The 20,240-nt window shown below is 47.1% G+C and overlaps 1 protein-coding gene across 2 annotated transcripts in view; it reads right to left on the reverse strand.

The window, feature by feature from the left end:
• The window catches only part of LRRIQ1 (leucine rich repeats and IQ motif containing 1), a 2,234,608-nt gene that overhangs the window by 220,218 nt on the left and 1,994,150 nt on the right, over positions 1–20,240 (reverse strand). For both annotated transcript variants that reach the window (XM_069629324.1, XM_069629323.1), the window contains one exon: positions 13,715–13,835. In XM_069629324.1, coding sequence (XP_069485425.1) covers positions 13,715–13,835 — 121 coding nt within the window. The remainder of the gene's footprint in view (positions 1–13,714; positions 13,836–20,240) is intronic.

Raw genomic sequence — 20,240 nt, forward strand, 5'->3', positions numbered from 1 at the left:
TCTACATGCTGTGCTGCCCGCGCCAAGGTTACACCTACCACTGCTAAACACTCCTCAGAGCCGAAATACAAATCAAATGCTCATATTTCTGCTCCAGCCATGGTCTCACAACACGTGACCAGGCCAACCTGATGCGATGCCAAGCCCCAAGGACCAGAGAAGCTCTGGGGTCTCACGTCTGGGACACAGATTGCAACAATAAAGTGACAAATTGGACACCGGCAGCGATGGGAAAGGCACACACACCAGCTAATAGTCAGACCTGTCCATTGTCCGCCACTGACACATAGTCATACTTTGTTGCCAGCACCAGGTACACCGTGAGCTGGGAACAGTGATGGTCCCAGGCTTGGGGGCTCTCGGGTGGACCAATCAGAATATGAGGGGCTCACCATTGATGCCACCATAGTTTAGCCAATCACTAATTGTCCCCTTGTAACTATTCTCTTGTAGCAACTATTAGGGGCGGCCCAAGCGTACCACCTGACCCTTTCTCCACCACTAACATTTTCCTCTATATGTGCCTATACTGACCCTACCACTCGGGGAGCCAACCCAAAATGGCGTTAGGTTTTGGGGCTAGTTCTCCCAGGTGACGTACGTAGTCGCGTCATACAGCTAGATAAAGGGCCTGCGAGTCCAACACGAACGAGATGTCTCCTGAATGCCTGTGATCTGAGAGCTTGTCCCTATCTGTTTGGTGCAATAAACAGCAGTAACTGTTTGCTCTTGTGTGTGTCTCATAATCCTTTGGCACGCGGGAGGAGTTGGGGCCTCCCCAACCCGAGGTCCGCGGACGGTCCTGCCGACCCCTGGGAAATTATGCCGACAGCGTCATCATCGTTGTCATCGCACCCTTCCCCCTTTTCATAGACCAAGTGGAATCCAGTCCCTGGGACACAGGTGCCGGATCTCCCCCAAGTCCATAGTCGCATATAGGTCCAACAGCTGCTGAGGGGGAGGCGTTGGTACAGGAGGAAGAAGAGGTGTCAGAATGATTGGAAGGGCCTGAACCGATGGAGGGCCCATCACTGGAACTGGAGGAGTACTCAGAGTAGGAGGCAGGAACGGCACCACCTCCGGGATGACCTCCTTCACAATGGGCCTCCTGACAAGGTTGCCGGCCCGGTAAAACTGATGCCGATATAACCATACCGGCATTGTTTACCGAACCAGAGTATTACGAGCAGCAATGCCGGTGTCCGGCAGGGACCCGCTGGGAACAGGCTCTTCCTACTGGTATGAGCGCAGACACACAGCATCCGTGCCCGTGACACCGGCATTCCGCTGCAAAGTGCACATTAAGAGTCGCACGGACATGCAATTACTGGCATGAAGATGCTGGTAATTATGGATAGCTTGATGTCGTTAACACCGGCATCGCAGAGCAGGCATTAATAGCAATCTGCTCTGTAGAAACCTGCCACAGGTGCACACAATCAGCATAGGTGGAGTCAATGGAGTCTGGCACAGCACAAAAGGAGCACTCACACACACCACACGCCTCCGAAATCCACAATGCTACCATTGGCAGTTGCAATACTAGGGCTGGAGGACATGCCTGGACTGCTACATCTTGAGCAGGCAATGTACCAGAGAATGCAGCAGAGGTGCAGGAGGAGAAGGAGGGCGAGACTGGGCCAGCACATACCTATAGCACAGGTAGTTGTACCCCACAGGAAGCCACCAATCCCTCGCCAAAGGGCCAGTCCATTTGGCCTAACCCCTGCGCAGATCCACACCCTGTACCACCTGGACAAGGACACCAACACCACAATAGTGGACCTCATCCATGATGACCTGGTGAGCCTCACATCCGGACAGCCATCCCCCCCTTGGTGAAGGTAGTGTCTGTGCTACACTTCCTTGCCACAGGCACCTACCAGCACACAGTGGGGCAGCTATGATGCTGGAAATGCATCAGAGGGACAGGGCCTCCGTATCCTTGTCCTTTACTGCTTTTATCATTTGTTCTGATGCGTTTTCCGCGCCGGAGTTCATGTGGGACTCCTGGCGGTGCAGTTCTATCCTTTGGTTTTGGTGAACTGACCCATGGGATACCCTTATGGCACCCATGGGTGGGGTATTTGTATTTGTATTTATTTTATTTGTATAGCGCATACCAGGCCTGTAGGCTACCGGGCGCGTATCTTGAGGCAGTGGTTACATAACATAACAGTTTACATTACATAGAAACATACAAAAAGAACATATAGCTTGAACATTAGAATACGATCACATTGCAGATTCGAGAACAGCTAAATAAGTAGACATGCTTATCAAGGTGGCAATTAGTCTTCAGAGGAGACTAGCCAGAGTTTGGCTTTGTGTTTGAATGAGTTCTGATAGAGAGAGGCACAGAGTTGCACAGTTTGGCTGCCAGAACTGGGAAGCTGGCCCCACCGGCTGTTTGGAGCTTGAATCTAGGGATCAGTAGGCTCTGGCTAGTGGCAGACCTTAGTGAGCGAGGTGGGATATACTGGGTAAACCGTGAGGATAAGTAGCTAGGGGCCTGGTTATTCATGCATTTGTAGGTCAGGGCAGGGGATTTTAGTGAGATCCTTTGAGCAACTGACAACCAGTGAAGGTTCTTCCTAGTTTCAGAGATATGGGCTGATCTAGCGATGTTGAGTGCTGCTCTGATGGTGTTATTTTGTGTAATCTGGAGTTTGTCCAGGTTACATTGGTTGGTGCCTTGGTATAGAGCATTACAATAGTCATGTTTGGGCATGACTAAGGTCCTAGCAAGGGTAGTGCAGTTCTGAGAAGAGAGAAAAGGGTGACAAGCTGTGATCAGCTTGCATGTGTAGGCAGAGGCTGCTACTACTGCATTTGTTTGTCTGTGAAGGGATAGAGTGGAACCAAGGTAAATTCCGAGGGTTTTAGTATCTTTGGAAACTTTTATGGAGTTTCCATCGATATTGAAGGAGCTGAACAAGGGGTTCAAATTGTTGAGTCTTTGCTGTGTCCCTAGGATGAGGAGCTCTGTCTTGTCGTCATTAAGACAGAGCTCATGATGTCCCATCCAGGTCTGAATGACATCGTATATGTCATTCAAAGCTTTCTAGTCTGCCGTATAGTCACCCGTGATGGGGATGAGTATCTGGGTGTCATCGGCATAATTGGTCTAGGTGACACCCAGATAATCAAGCACATCAAACAGGGGTTTAGTAAAGACATTGTAAAGGGTGGGGAATACGCACGATCCTTGAGGAACCCCACAAGGGACTGGCGCAGGGTCAGCAGAGGAGGTGGGGGAGAATACCCTCATATGTCTATTGTCCAAGAATGATTTGATCCAGCTCGTGGCATTGTCAGAAAAGTGGGCTGCAGTTTTTAGGTGATGACAAAGGATTTGGTGGTTGACCAGGTCGAAGGCAGCGGATAAATCTAGTAGTACTAGCAGGGCTAGTTTACCTTTGTCTTTGAGATCCTCAATTTGGGTTTTGAGGTCTAAGAGGGCTGTCTCCGTACCGTGCTTAGGTCTGAAGCCGGATTGTCTGGTGCCTAGAAGGTTATTGGTTTCCAGATAGTCCTGTATCTGCAAATACACAGCTCGGTCTAAGATTTTCAGGAGAAATGGGACCGTCGTGATGGGCCTATAGTTGGTTGGGACCTCAGGATCCAGAGTTGTTTTTTTTAGAAGAGGGATAACCCAAGCATCCTTCAAGTTGTTAGGGACCACTCCCGATGAAATGAGGAGTTGATAAAGGTTGTAATGAAGGGTGCGAGGTCGTGGGCCGATTCCTTAATTATAGGAGCTTGACAGGCGTCCCCTTGGCAGTTTGAGGGTTTTAAGTTGCAGATGATTTTTTCAACCTCGAGGGTGGTGAGCGGCATGAAGCTGAAAGGCAAAGGACGGTCTAGGGTGGTAGTTGTGGGTGGCATGGTTTTGCTTAAGAGGGGCGTGTGGAGAGAATTTTGTTTATCATTGATTTTACATTGCAGAGTGGTTATTTTGTTGAGGAGTGCATTTTGTATATTGTTGCACCAGGTGCTGTCTTTGTGCATGAATCGGGGGTAGGTGATGGGGATTCTAATTCTTTGAAAATTTTGAAGAGTTCTCTTGTGTTATATTCTGCTTGGGATATGCGAAGGTTGTACGTCTCTTTCTTGGCTTGAAGGATGGCTTTACCAGAGTGCTTCGGCCTTATGCTTTTCTTTGCGTAGGTTGTTAAGCACCCTGTGCCCCTAGTGTATGTTTTGGGCACCTGTGTGTAGCCCACAGAGCAGGGTACGGGCTGGTGGCAGCTCTGTGCTGAATTGACTGGTGCCCCGAGTGTCCTCCATTTTGGGAAGCCCAGGCCCTGTCAATGGAATCGGTAGATTCCTGATGGAGAGGATGACCCTGTGGCCTCTTGCCTTCCATCGCCTGTTACCTTGATCTTCCCGAAGTCCCGGCAAGCCCTGACTCTATCCCTTCCCCCTGACTGGCTGTTGGGTGGAAGTTCCATATATGGTAGTGTGGGGAAGTGCCGACCAGACTGGCTGGAGCATTCCCAACGACTGTATGTTTTGGGTACGCCTGTGGGTGGGACCTGGGTGAATGGAGTGTGTGACGAATATGCATTTCTTGTTGTGGATGTCTGGTTTCTGGTGTTTGACACAATGACTGAGACAGCCCTGCCAGAAACTCGTATGAATGCAGTGTGTAGTGTTGAATGGTGTGGTACTTGTCCGAATCCACATTCTGTGTTGCGAGTGTCTGGATGGAGATGAATGGCCTGAATGTACTGTGCGCCTGAGTGGCTTACAGACTGCTGAATGCCCTTCGTAGTGATTGAATGCTCGAGTGTGACCCAGGGGAATGATTGGGAGATCAACAGTATATATGGGGACCTCTCACTGCTGGGAATCGTGTTCAGAAGTGTTCAGAGCTGAAGTCCAAACTACGAAGAGTAACTGGAGTGAAACTGACGCTTGACCTTGAAGCGACCTTGAAGCCCTTCTGGAAGAGAAGAATTGCTGTTGCTCTCCTTCATCAATCTGGAAGCTGTGTGTCTCCAAGGACTGACCGAGAGAGGACCTGGTAAGGCGCCCTGTTCCCAAGCTACGAGGGACCATCGTGCACCAGCTAATCTTTGCCAAAGCTCATTGGTAGACAGACCTACAACAGGCTGCCGACCAGAGATGGGGACTGCCGTGGAATCCCAAAGAGAAGCGCCCGAACTGTTGTCCGCCACTGTTGACAACCACCGTTGCCGACCGTAGCCGCGTGCTCCCGTTTCCTAAGAACTTTTGATCGAAGGACGCTCTCGCCTGCATCATCGCCCGTCTGATCCCGCTGGAGAAGGCCAGGCCATTGACGCGCCGAGGAGCATCCGCCACTAGGTTTCCTGCCACCCAAAGACCACAGAGACGCCGAAGACTCGACGCCCTTGCTTGGCCACAGTTCTTCAAACTCTTTGCGGTCCCGAACTATCGACGCCGAGGTGCCCTGCACGCCTCTTCCTTGCAGGACATTTACGCTTCCCCATCGATGAGCACCGCTAGGAAAGAAGCCGCCACTTCACCATCGTAGTTCACCCTGTTCTCCGTCGGACGTTCGACGACCCGTGACTCCTGCCTTAAAGGGAAGGCACTCAAGAAGGGCCGCCGATTCCCCGACAAGGAACGCTACAACGTCAGGTACTTTGGGCTTGCAGAACTATTGGAAAGTCTCTTGTGAACAATATATGGACTGGGCTGTGATACATCGTTATTCTACAGGTTGCCCAGGTGGGGGGGATCTCCACACAGAACTGTGTCTCGGTAGCAGGGCCAGTATTCTGCCAATTGTTCTAACCAACTGCTTTCCTCTTATATCTATTGTTGGTTTCCTTTACAAACTGATTTGTGTGACATTCAACCGTACCATTGATGCACTTTAAAGAGATCTAATCATAATTGTGGTACCACGTAGAACTGTATATTTGCCATTATGACACGTCACACACATGGTACGACACCACACACAGTGTCCTGGGCGCTTGAAACTGTGACCCTAGACAAATCAACAGAATGTGGGACAAAGCCAATGGAATCAGCTGTGGCATGCCTACACAGCTGTGTGTGCATGCAAGCAACATATACAGTGCCCACATCAGCACATGCATCAGGAACATCAGAAGGCATGACCCACAGGTACCAAAATGCACCAACCTGCAGCCACAATGCATGTGACACATGACCGCAGCAAAGGAAATCATGAGTTATGCTGCCATGCCTGAGCAAAATACAACTGACACACAACGGAATCTCAGTCACTGCACCCACCCCACAGGCACACCGCAGACCAGTATACCTGTCCAGTCACCTTAAGGGACACCCCCAAGTACAATGGGTCAAGCATGTAATCTATTGCAATCATCAATCAGTCACCAGCACTACCACATGATTGAGTGGCACAGAACTCAGCCACAGTACCTCATGTCCACCATGCCAATACCCACCCAGCCTCATCACAGAAACGTAACACTTCACCTGCGGCCCATACCACCAATGTGAATGTGCCTAAGTCATACGGGGCAAGGCGTTGATGGACATGTACATGGTGACATCAAGTAGACAAAAGCATCACTCCCAAACCACTGTGTATCATGAAGCACATCAGGCCAATGTGTCATAATGACCTGTACATGCATACTCCATGAACTGGGGCAACACAACCCTCAGATGTGAGGACATTGTGGACCTTTTTACTTCATTTGTGAGAGTGCTGTACCAGATAGGAATGTCCTTGAGAGGTGAACAACACCCACCCCCTCCACCCCCCAACCATGGATCATCCCTGGGTACACTTACCTGGTTCTTTGAATAAGGGAAATGTCATGTGCAATCATGATTATTCGGTTGCATGTGAACACAAACACTGTACGGACAGTGCTTACAAGGAATAACTGAATTAATCACAAGTACACTTCCTATTTCTCCCATGCAGGTGATGCTGGGTATCCCCTGAAGCCGTGGCTCCAGACCACCCATTAGGCAACCAGTCAACAGGCACGAAGAAGACTACAACCGTGCACATGCATGCACTCGTGTCACAATTGAGCAGACGTTTGGTCTGTTGAAGGCCTGGATTCGCTGCATCAGCAGGTCGGGTGGGGCACTCATTTATGGTCCTGAGAAGGTGGGCAAGATTGTGTTAGTATGTGCCATGCTACACAACATGTGCACCCGGCGCAGCGTACCCCTGCCCCCTGACATGGACCTGATGCCGCCTGAGGATGAGGATGATGATGGGGAAGATGCTGGCAATCCTCCATGCCACAATGTGAATGAAGGACGGGCGGCACGCCAAGATCTGATTGCCTAATACTTCTGATGGACTGGGGAACACAAGGCACTGGGAATGGGGCACGCTGGGCACTGGGCACTGTACACGATTAAATTGACACACAACCAATAATCAATGTCCAGTCCTGTGTTTTTCGTATTTAAACTTTGTACAAATTACCATGACTCCACGTGCACCACAATCCCAAAAAAATGAACCCACTACCCCCACCCCCAACACTCCCACACCCTCTACCCCCACCCCCAACACACCCACACTCACTACCCCCACCCACAACACTCCCACACCTACTAGCCCCAGCCCCAATACCATCCCCTGCATGCCCGCACACCCACTACCCCAACGCCCACTACCCCAACACCCACTACCCCAACACCCATTACCTCAACTCCCCCACCCCAAACACAAGTGCCCCCTCACCCTCCTAACATGCACCTGTGAGTATGACTACTCACGCCCCCTTTTTGGAGGAGGGGGTGGAGGGTCTGAGCGGCGCAAACATTGTTTAGAGCGAGGCACCAGACTTGTTTGGGTGGAACTGGCCAGTGCCGTGGTCGATGATGGAGCAGGTTGGGGGTTGGTGTTTGCATTCCTATGCTCCACCATAGTGGACACCAACTGCGTGATGGCCTGGGCCATGGCTGCCATCACAGTGTTCCCTTCCCGCATGCCCCGGGCCACGTGGTACATGGCCCAGCTGACCACCCTTGTGTCCTCCTGCAGGGCTTCCTGCATGGCCTGCCTTGTTGCTGCGGCGTCAGTCACATACTGCCGCACCATGTCCTGCATGGCCTACTGCCGCCCCTCCATGCGCGACAGTTTCCTGATTTGTTGTGCAGCAGGTGCTGGCATGGAGGTGGGGTGTGTGGGCTTTCGGGGCTGTACACAGCTTCCTCCATGTCGCTGTTGGGGCCACTGTCCTACGCTGTGCTGTGGCCACCGGAGACATGTATTAGAGATGCACGCTGGGTTGTCTGCATGGGTGGCGTGTTTTAAAGGTCCTCATGGTGGCTGTGGCCTGGGGGGTCAGCCGCCTCCTCCTCACTGTGTTGGGCAGATTGAGCTGCCTCACCCTGCTCACTTGGCACCCCCGATTGTGAATCCTACAGGTCACTGGCCACTGGGGATCCCTGCTCTTCAGCCTGGAGTGTTTCCTGTGGCCCAGATGTGGAAGTTTTGCATGGGGCCTTGGTGCCAGGAGTGGTTCTTGCCTGGGGCTCCTTGCTGGCAGAAGTGTGTCTTGGCTGTGGGGCCTTACTGGCAGCGGTGGGTCTTGGCTGGAGGGCCTCGGCTGGGGGGCCTTGCTGGGGGTAGATGGTTCCTGCTAGGCAGCCTGTGTGTCCTCTTGGCTTGGGGGCTGTGGCATGGATACTGTGGCATGCTTCAGTCCTGCCCTTGAGGTCGAAGGCTCCCCGCAAGTGGCATTGTCCTCACCACAGTGCAAACGTGCAGCAGCTCCCTGTGGTGTTGGGGCGTGTTCTGCATCACTGTCTGTTCCTGTGCCTGTGTGGGACAGTGAGGCACGGCATTAGTCATGGGTCATCATACATCCTACATACATCGATGGTATTACATTCCGAGTCATGTGCATTGTCATGGACATGTTGGTAGGCCTGGCATGGTGAATACAGGATTGGGGGGTGAGAGGTGCAGTGTCGGTGCATCCTTCTGTTGCAGCCTTGTTGTGCATGGTGTCTGTTGGGTGACCTACAAGTGTCTAGTGGTTTAAGTGTTGTGGCCATGCCAAAGGGGCTGTGTGTCATGTGTTGTCTAATTGTGGAACTGGTGTGCTCCCATTCTGTATGTGGATGTATTGATGTTTACACTGTGTGTATGGTCATGGTGGGTGGCTCAGGTGTGCAATTGGCAGTGGTGATGTGTGCATTGTGCCATGTGATGGCACGGTGGTGAGGCCTGCATCTGTACAGTGATGTGTATGTGTGTGTGCACATGCAGATGTTGATTGTGTTGGCAATTGTGGACTCATGTGGGTTGTGTCGGTGGAGTTTGCTGGGTGTGTTTGTGGCAGGGACATGTTGTTATGTTGGGGTAGAAGGTGTGTGTTGTGACATTGGTATTACACTAAAGGACACTAACCGGCATCATCGGATATTGCGACTCCCATCTCGGTGTTCCCCACGCCCTTGATGCCCTCCATATTGATTACTGTGCTGCACGTCTCCTCTCATGATGCCAGTTTGATTGGGGATGGTGGTCCACCTCCTGTGCGCCTAGCCCCTGGCTGCGGTCAGCAGAGAGAAGATTGCAGACCTGCAGATGGAGGTCATCCCACCGCTTGCGGCAGTCGCTGACAGTCTGGGGTGTTGCCCCACTGCAGATACCTTTTGGGCAACCTCCTCCCACACAGCTTTCTTGCGCAGTTGGGCTGTCCGGAGCAGGTTGGTGCAAAAATCAACATCTGCATGTTCCACCAAGGTGTCAGCCAGCATATTGAGCTCTATGTCACTGAACCTTGGCTTTCTGCGAGGGACTGTACCTTGTCTCGTTGCCATCTTACTCAGCTTGCTTCCTGACTGCTCTGCTCTCCAGTCCAGGTGCTGTAGGGTGAGTATTGCAATGGATTGCATTTTTAAAGATGGCCGCCAGTGCATTTCCTGTTCCAGTTTTGGGATATAACTTATTGTTTAGTATTGAATATGTCACATTAACACAAGATTGTCTAGGACAGAACTAAATGCTTGGTGTCTTATGTTTTGTCATTATATGTTCACATATGCGTTGGATGTTTTAAGCCAGCCCTGAATGAGAAAGGCTGAACAGTATACACCGTAGAGAAATAAGAACAAGATCAGAAAATCACTGTATGTTATAGTCAATATAGAATAAATCTATGAAACAAAAAAATGTAAAACAAACTTTCATAAAAAATAAATAAAAGAGTGAGGTTGGATGATATAAAGACCCATCCTAGTCTGAAAAAGCCAAACAAGAGTTGTTAATATTACCGTTTTTTGTTGCTGAGATTACTAGGAACAATTGGACATGAATTGTCATATATGGCTAAGAATTAATGCACACATTAGTGCATACAATACTAGACTATTAGGCCACCCCTTGTTACATGGGTAGTACAATTATGGCAGTGCTTAGAAAACATTCACCAAAAAAAACTGTTGGCTTTGGCAATGCGTGTTACACCTGGGGATTACAGGGAGCAGAGGTACTGAGTATGCATAACCCAGGAAAGCAAATTATAAATGATAATAGCTAGAATACAGGAAGAGAACAATGAAACGAAGATTCTCTGAACACATCACCAACCTAGGGTTCCATTCACCTCAGGTATACAGGAAAATAAATACTTTCAGGCCAATAACGTATCGCACACGAGATATCAAGAGGGTAATTTTAGATCGATTTAATAAGAGCTTGTTTTTGACTTGGTCCTGGGAAAGAAAGAAGACTTAAGGTTTACATGATTGTTGGTGAACACTGAATCCCAGAACGCTGTGTTGACATTAGAAAAAGTTACCATAGTGACTTCTGTAATATCATGTATTATCTGGACACTATATAATAAGGTCTAATATTTCATTTGAATGCAATAATATGAACATGCTATCCACATGTTGTAACAATTTAGCATGGCTATGCTTGTGATGCATGTACAGCAACTTTATGTTACGTTAAATTCATTTATAACACACACTGCTGCCATTTGCATGGTCTCCAGGCACTCACGTGGCTCTGTAAGGTAAAGTGGGTTGAGTTGGTTAGTGGGGAGAGAGGGATAGAATAGATGTTGTGCTCATCTGTTGATGTGTGCAGAACCAGGAGCAACTGGCGTCTGTGCATGTGTGCTTTCTAGGTGTGCTTTGTTTTGTGCACTGGGGCTTGTTGTGTCCGGAAAGGTGACGTACAGTGTTTGGGATGTTTGTGGCTGAGTTTATTGGTGTTGTAGCTTGGTTAGAAAGTGATGTGCGGTTTGAGTGTATTTGCGGGTTATTTCACTAGCCCCCTGTGCGTGTGTGGTAGGTGAAAGTTGTGGGGGGGGGCAGAAAAGGGGGATGCTTAGTGGGGTTTTGGTGGGCTCTGGGTATTGTGTAGCTGTGTTAATGGTTCCTTTTTGCAGGTATTTACCCTGTGTTATCATTGTTTTGGGCTTGCAGTTTGTAGAAGTGGGCATTGTATGAGTTTGGGTTAGCCCGCTTGTGGGGGTGGTTGCTGTACAGCTGGTGAATGTTTATCTTGGCGAGTTGAATAGCCAGGTTTTCAATTGTTTCCTGAAAATTAGGTGGTCTTCTATTGTTCTTATTTCCTTCGGGATGGAGTTCCATAGTTTAGCTATCAGATGGAAGAAGGTGGTTCCTCCAAATTTTGTTTTCTCATAGTTTTTTTGTTTCTATTTGGAGGTTGGTGCCATATCTCTTCTCAGTTGGTATCGAGTCATTTTTGCTTGGAAGAATTTGGCTCCTTGTCTGAGTAGTTTATGGGAAATGCAGAGGGATTTGAAGTTGATGTGATCCTTTATTAGTAGCCAGTGTAGACTACTCAGGGCTAGCGTGCTGTGGTCTCCTCTATTTAGTATCAGGAGTAGTCTAGCTGTAGTATTTTGGATGCGTTGTAGTTTTTTGGTGAGGTGTTCAGACATTCCTAGGTAGAGGCTATTTTGCTAGGCTATTCTTGAAAATACTGGTAAGTCTATTCTTTACTATTAAGGGGCCATGGACCTCTTAACCTTGCTACGAACCTTGGCATTCATTATTTCGCTGATTCAGCAAACATAGGAACATTCGCAAAGCGGTTGACTAACTCACAGGGGGTCATTTTCATCATTAAATGGAGGCCTAAAAGCAAGGCATAATGCTTTAAAGCCTCCATTTAACACGCTGCCCCATGTTCTGCTTGTCCAAGTCATATGTAGGCAGCAAAGTTTTAGAGTTTGCGTTTCCACTTTGCATTCATCGTCCGTCTTGGAGCAACACCTGGTTTTAGGCCTGCACAAGATTTTCATGCATGCATACAACTAATGGAGACCAAAGGAATATGTCTCACATTTACACCTGGTAAACAGTAGGTGGATTACCTCTGGAGGCCATTATTAAAAGCTGCCCGCAAAGTGTAATTTCCAGGTGACATTTTACTTGATACAAAGCGGAGAGTAAAGGAAATGTTGCTCTTGTCTTCATTTTTGCAGTACACTGTGTAAATAATGAAAATTGCACGCAAGGAACCTAACAGCATGTAAGTGCAAACGTTGGCAGCCCCCTAGTTGCAATTAGCTTTTTTTTTTTTTTTTTTAAACAAATAATGCCCACGAAATTAGTTAATTAAATTGATGTTCTTACGCACCTCTTAAACTAAATGGCCTAATATGGGAGGAGGGTCTGCGCCTGTATATATTACTGCGATGTGCAACAATGGCCGCTTAATGATGATTGTCCTTTTTTGTATATAAAGGGTTATAAAGGAAATGAAACACACATGGATATCTATATAAAACGGATTTAGCCAGATCTAAACGCGATTGGCTGGTTCACAAAAGGGCAGCAGCATGGCCCGTTTAATATACGCAAAAAGATATAGAAGTACATATGTCCCTGAATCTTAGTCAATCACTCCTTTTGGGCTTGACTCGCAAAGCCTTGAGTAATTGCCCTTTCTATTCCATTTAGCGTATTTTACTCATTGTTAATTAGACAATGAGAATCAGGTGTCTATGCACATGTATCAATCAGGGTTCTAAAAATAGGATCCAACTTCATCATCAACGTCCCGTCATCGAAAAAAGAAGCACTTCCACCTAAATGCAATAATCAAAGCTATTGTATTGTTGTGGGGAATCAAAATCTGGTGCATCATATCACATACATATGATACATGCAATAGTCATTATTTAAATGTATCCTTCAGATTACCTTAACCCTAACAGAGAAAATGACCAGTGTACATGTGTCTATGTGAGCATTTTAAGGGCTATGAATTCTGTGATGGACACGAATGATGCAGAATTACGTTAAACTATTTCAGTGTATTTCAGAATATTTTAGAGCACAAGATATTTACATTATCTTTCTCTCCGTTTTCTCTTTCAAGAATTCATTTTTCAAAAGCGGCAAACGGAGGTAAAATACCCCTCCCCATCCCAGGGTCAGCCAGGTTAGGCCTGCTGATGAACCGGCCCCACGCGTTAACATTTTTGCCACACGCGCATGAAAAGGCACATAAACCATTTTAAAATAAGTCTTTTAACTAATGATAATAAAGTATTTCTCTGTCATAAGATTGGGGTTTCTTTCATGGTGTGGGAAAGGTTTCAGGACAGGAACAAATATAAAAATAAAAAACAAATCAGTTCGTCATTCTGGTCAAATACATTCCAACCCCCATCTGTGAAAAAATGCACTTTGACATGAAGCCCTCGCAATCCATTTGTGACTCTTTAATGGGACTTGTAATGAAAGCACAACTTACTTGAAGAACCTGCAGAGTGTCTGTGGGTCTGGGCCGCTTTTTCCTTGTTCTGAGTCAAATCACTTCCACTGGTCATGGAAACAAGCTCTAGATCCATGGCTTCTCTGCTTACAAGGCTTGCCTGGGAGCAGTGGGGGAGAATGTACACAATCACGAAACAAAATATGACATGGTCTCCATGCAGCTCATGTTACCTCACATAAACAAACAGGGCACGTCAAACAAGCGTCTGGAACCCTATGGCACAATCCTTTATAGCAGCCGAGGCAGAACAAATGCACTATGTCAAAGCAATTTTGTAAATAAGAAACGATTAAAAAATTGTGGCTTGCAATGCGAGTCGGCACTGCAACAAAAGAAAACATTTCATAGCAGCCATTCTGAAGGAAATCAATCTTGTAGACAACTGATGAAACATTAAACAGCTTATGAGCATTTATGCAGCAGTATATGATTTAAGTCCTAGGGAAATGCCAGATATGTCGCATTGCATTATTTCTGGTAATGTTTAAGTGTTATCCAGTGTAGGTATCGGTTATACCAATCAAGCAATTTTCTATGACAGCTGCTGCTGGTTAGCCTATACTGCTACATCGTGCTCATCAAGGAAGAGTACAAAGTAACAAAAATAGCTATATTTACTTCTGTAGAAGATCACAAACAAATTGCATACCATACTATATGAATTTGAAAGCCTGTACACCATGACAATGCTCTTTAAAGAACATTATGAGATACCATCCGGGAGACTGGAAGCACTGGTATCACGAGAAAAAGCTTAAAGGCACGCCACTTATAGACAGAAACGCTTTACATAAAACACTGTGATCTGAATAAACAGTGACAGAAAGCAGAGACTTAAATAAGAGAGACCTATGATATACATGGTGGAACTTGCGGGCTCCTCTAGAGAAAGTTGGTTATAGTATAGATGGAAGAATGCTGTGGAGGAGGTTCAAGGGAAGTCAGAATCTCTGACGCACCGCAGATGAGGACTATGCGTCCTCCATGATGGATTTCCATGCCATTAGGTGGTTGCAAAGTACCCCATACTCCTTGACCCAAGGCATGTGCTTACTATGTAAAAGGCAGATCTGCTTCTTTTGTTTGGGCAGACCGGTCCTTTGAGGAAAACTCAAAACATTTGTATGGGTTGTCATACATTTCGGCAGTGAAAGGCTGTGGGGACTTAACAGACTCTGGGAGGTGGCTGGGAAGAAATCATGCTGAAGATTTAGTATTCTGCTCCATCAAATTACACTGGGACCAGTTGGTTATTCATGGAGATTGCAAACTTGTTTTCATCAAATGAAAGATGTATTCCTTTTTACTGGTGATTAGAGGTAAAGTATGAGGAGTCAATGTAGGCTCACCAGCGAACATCCACACTAAGGGACCAGACTCTGATGGCAGTAAGCACATGCCCAAGGATTGATTTGAGGAGAAATAGCCAAGCCTGCATGCACTTGTTGGGGATGGATTAAAACTTGGCCCTTTATCAGTACAGAAAGGACTTAATAAAGTCTGGTAAGGTCACCCACTTTGTGTGGTAGCATGTGACAATGATGCTCTTTTAGATAGCTTGGCGATGTTGAGTTAAGGTAGTCTACTAAACTCAATAAGAGCACACAATGCCAACACTTTCTCGATAAGGGAAGAGGCTGCAAATGTCATGTTCTTACTCTACTGAGGGCAGATAGAACTAGAACATCAATCTGCCATGTTATATATGTGTAGTTTAAAACACCAAAATTTAAAGATATGGGGGTCATTACGAGTACTCTGGTCCGGAAAAAATGATGGTTACACAGCGGGTACTTACTACTGGCTCTGGAATTGTTTTCCGGACCAGCTTACTCTGAGTCTGCTGGTAAGGGCAGTGGAAAAGGGAACTCGAGATCGTCAAGAAGGCCACCAACACTACCGGTAGCTTACCCGCAATTTCATAAAACAGTGCTTTTTGCATCCTTTACATTATAGATAGTATAAGCTTCAAGTTTGAGTTTGAAAATATTGTATCTGGTTGTTTTTATTTAAATATATAATACATTTTGTAAGGTTTCATGTGTTTGATAGAGGTGGGTGAAATGTTCGCAAGGGAAATTAAATAGTGAAATTCGCACCTGTTTTAACACGCTTCTCGAAACTGTATGGCCCCTCTTTCATGTTGTTTCTTAGCTGGAGACACTTTGTGTATGTATTCTGGTATTTTGTGCATCTTGGAGCACTTCACATTCCTTTTGTGCAGCTTTTTCTAGGGATATGATGAATGCTTCACTAATTTCAGGTCCTATCATTGAGGTGAAAAGAGGTGTTAAGTCATCAAAGTATGAAGTGGAAGAGCGGTGGCACCCTCGTGTGCTGCCTCCTCCCTCCTCCTAAATTATGGTGGCTTCCCCAGAGTCCAAACTGGACACGGGTGGACAGGATGCAGGTTCTGCTGCTGGGCTGGCAAACAAGTTCTCCCTGAAGCCAAACCAGGGCTTTCATCTGCTGCCTCTGCACTACCTGTAGGCGGCATCAAGCTCTGTTTCTCTTCAAGTGGCGGCATGCTGCTCCCTCTGCTAGCTGTAGACGGGAATCGCCTCCTATCTCCAACTAAATACATGAATACAAAATGTCAAGTGTGGTTGAAAAGGTGAGGAAAAAAGGAAGGGGAAAGGGAGGAAGAAGTGAAGGAATAGTGAGAGAAGGAGAGAAGAGGGAGGCAGAAGGGAGGAAAAAGGGAGGGAAAGGGGAGTAGTGTGGGAGAAAAAGATACAAGTGATGTGTTAGTGATGTGGAGTGTGGAGTATGGTACTGGCGTTTGGTGTTGTTTTGGTGTTTGTGCTGCTGCTGGTTGTGTCCCCTTACCAGAACAGGTGTGGTGATGACTCATGGGAAAGGCTCACATATTGTCAAACAGAAATTATATCGTACCTCATATTGCAACAAATATATGCATATTGGCCTACGCCAAGCTGCTTATAAGCCACTTGCGAAGAAATCCGTGTTACAAGGTCCTGACCTTAGAATCAATGTAAGCCGCCATTTTAGTTCAATCCGCCATTTTAGGTTCGCTCTGTAAAGTCACCCTGTGAGTTAAAATGGTGGACGATGTCATTCCGAAATACAACATGGCCGTCTTGACTTCTGTGTGTAATTAATATGTAACTTGCCTGCAGGCCACTTGTTGGGGTCATGAACTGAGACCTTGTCCTTCATTGACCTGTGTGTAAAGGATTACTCGCGCCAATGAAACTAATACGCGAGCATATGTTAAGAACAATGTACCCAAATAATGAACTAAGAACACTTGTTTAACTACATTGTAATAATTTTTGAGAAGATCTTTATGAGAAATCCTAAAATACACATTTGCTGTGTAGGCTTGTTGACATATGTATTAAAGGCAAACTAGTTGCATGTGGATATGCGAACTCGGCATGAACCCTAGATCAGTAATGTATCAGAGGAATATTAACCTGAAGTAGGGTTGGACATCATGTTCTCAAACGGTATAAAAGAGCAACAAATTCTAATGTCCAGCGTCTCTCACTAAGCACACTGAACCACGCTGGAGTTCGTTGTGTTGGACTGAGGGCCAATAGCTATCTGTTATTTTTCTCTGTAACTGTACAGTATAAATTAAAGATCTTTGTATGTTCCTTTGTAACCCGTGTTCGGTGTATTTCCTTTTGGGGTACTCAGCCTCGATATTTTGATTTTGTTTTCACAATATGTTGCAAAAGCCAGCCAATCATTTTGCTTCATTTTGTGTTTTACTTCACCAAATCATTTGAGTGAGGTGAATCAGGACGCTGAGTGCACCTAAACCCATAGGCATTAATCCTCTCCTTCTTGGTCCTTTTATTTTCTCTCTCTACACTATTCCCCCCTCCTTTCTAATCTCATCTCTTCCTTAAACCTTTCCTGTCATTTCTAAGCTGGCGAGTTAAAGAGCTTCCTATCTTTCTCTTTTTCTGATGCAATTAATTCTACCCTTTCCAGCTGCCTTCTTGCAGTTCAGGCTTAGTTGGATCCCAATTGTCTCCACCTAAATCCTGCTACGACCAAGGCTCTTTAGTTTCTGGCCTCACTTACTAATCCTACTGCTCCCACATCCTGTCTTTTCACCCCTCCCACCTCCATTCCTATTTCCTCCTCTGCTCAGAATCTTGGTGTCCTCTTTTGCACTAATGTGTTTTCATCTGCTCACATTTTCACTAGCCCATAGTGAAATCCATACTTTAGAATAAAGCTTACAGTTGAGAGCAATGTCCCACGTGTCTTGACCGAGTTATGATGAGTCCTAAGATGATTTATACCTCTATATAAACTGACTACAAAGGGCCCTTTTTGAAGGTGGCAGGATTAGTCAGCTTCCCATCTAGTTCGTAGATAGCTTGCTAGGCGCAGTGAATACACTGCATTTGCAGTACATAACTTCATGTATCTCGAGAACGTTTTCTCTTTGAACTGAAAATATGCTTTGATCAAAAACTAAATAGTACAAATCGGCCACTAAGGATTATCTGGCCAACCCTAAACATTTCCATTTCTTCAAGAAAACAGGTTTCCTTTTGACTAGAATGTTATTATACCAAATGCTAATGTTCAACCATGGGTGAATGAATTTGGATAGGTAATTTCAAGAAGTTATTAAAAACATTGTAAGATGTATTAATGACAGGATTTATTTTTGTTGTTATACCAATATACTGCTTGCAGCTTGGGAATATTGTTCGACAGCAGTGGGTGCTGTCAGGCTTCGAGTCAATGTCTCTCTGTGGTTTCCATTCAAACACGTGGACGTGACGTCGACAATGGTATTCATAGCACGCACTGCACCCATTGCCTCTGTTCTAGTTTTTCCTCTCATTCACCCACAGTTAGAGGGGTAGGCTGGGAGGGCGATGAGGAATCCGTGGGAGGAACAGCCAGTAGAAAGAACATTACCAGGGGTAAATCATTTGTTCTTCTAATGGATTGTGTCCTCTGTGACAGGGTCAGAGAACCGGTCTTGTCAAGGGAGGGAGGGAATCCCCCTAGAGCAAGGTGCTGGTGTGTATACTGCGGGACCCCCTCCACTCCCTTGCTTACCTGCAACAGAGAACACCAGCGAAGCCACGCCGCAGCAGGAGCCAGAAGCAGAGGGACATTGCAGTCTCCTGCTATGCCGCAGAGAATGACGTGCGCGGCGACACCGGAAGGCCCAGGGCGTGGCCTGGCAGCCCTGAAGAAAGCCAAGCAGCGACTGGTACAACACGGGTCGCCGCAGGGGGAAAATAAAATAAACCGACTAAACCACAACAAAGGTAATTCAAGTGGTGGAGTTTGCCGGCTCTAGGTGCTTGCTTCAAATTAGCTCTCCCCGGAGAAACAATGTTGCCACTGCACCGGCGCGGTCAGTTTTGCTCACCCTGCAGTCTATGTTTGCTAACTCGCTGCAAACCAAGAAAGCCGGCCAGTCCATCGCTCCGCTCACGGCTCCCTTGGCTTCCTCAGACCTCCACCCCCAGGTACAATGTTGCCAATGTTGCCACTGCCGCTGCTTGTACTTCTGTAAGTGTGGCTCATGCTCTGGCGCTGGATGGAAAAAATTGGGCAAGTCCAATCTGCTCTCTAATACTTGGAGCCGAGAACCATGAACTACAATCCATAGTCTGAGAGCCTAAGCCTCATGCTCAATGCGTCTTGCTGCCAATCCAAAAGCCAAAGCCTCCTGCTCAATGCAGAAGAACTGCAGGAACTGCCCGCTACTGCTAGCGATACCACATTGAGGTCCCAGACCGGGTGCGGCCTATGCACCGGTGGAAAAAGCATAGATAACCCCTCAAGGTGAGCCTTAACTACCGGGTTGGCCACAGAAAACACATGCTCTGGGGAATTCTTGTAAGCCCCAACGGCCGACAAATAAGTGCGGCAAGTATCCACCTGAACTCCAGAACCAGCCAGGTGTGCTGAAAAGGCTAGTACATTATCCAGAGGACAGGTGACAGGGTCCAGGCCATTGTCATGAGCCAATGGCAGAAGCTAGTCCATTTACTCTCATACTGGGACCAAGTGGAGGGCCTCCAGGCTTGCTGAATAGTGTCCCAGTTGTTATCTGAAAATTGCACATGCTGAAGCCTCAACTGGTCAGCAACCAGGCCGCCAGCACCAGCTTGGCTGGGTCCGGATGTTCCAATGCCCTGTCCTTTTGTGTCAGGAATCCCCTGCTGGGGATTGGAAGGTGGACAGGACCCTGGGAGCACAACTGCAGAAGATCTGAAAACCAGGGTCTCGAAGGCCAGTGGGGGCAATCAACATTAGGTTGCAACCCACTGAATCTTATGGAGGGTCTGCTGGAGCAGACGGGTGGGCGGGAATGCATAACACTTGCAGCCATGCTCACAGATCTGGAAGGCATCTCCCAGAGACCCCCAACCCCGCCCTGCCCATGAAGCAAACTGGGGGCAATTGGCATTCGGAGGGGATGCAAACAAATCCAGGTCTGCAAACCCCCAATGCTGGAACAGGGGCAACAGGGAGTCGGTGTGCAACT

The sequence above is a fragment of the Ambystoma mexicanum genome, chromosome 12 (genome assembly GCF_040938575.1).
Source record: "Ambystoma mexicanum isolate Mex_15411 chromosome 12, UKY_AmexF1_1, whole genome shotgun sequence".
NCBI classification, from domain to species: domain Eukaryota; kingdom Metazoa; phylum Chordata; class Amphibia; order Caudata; family Ambystomatidae; genus Ambystoma; species Ambystoma mexicanum.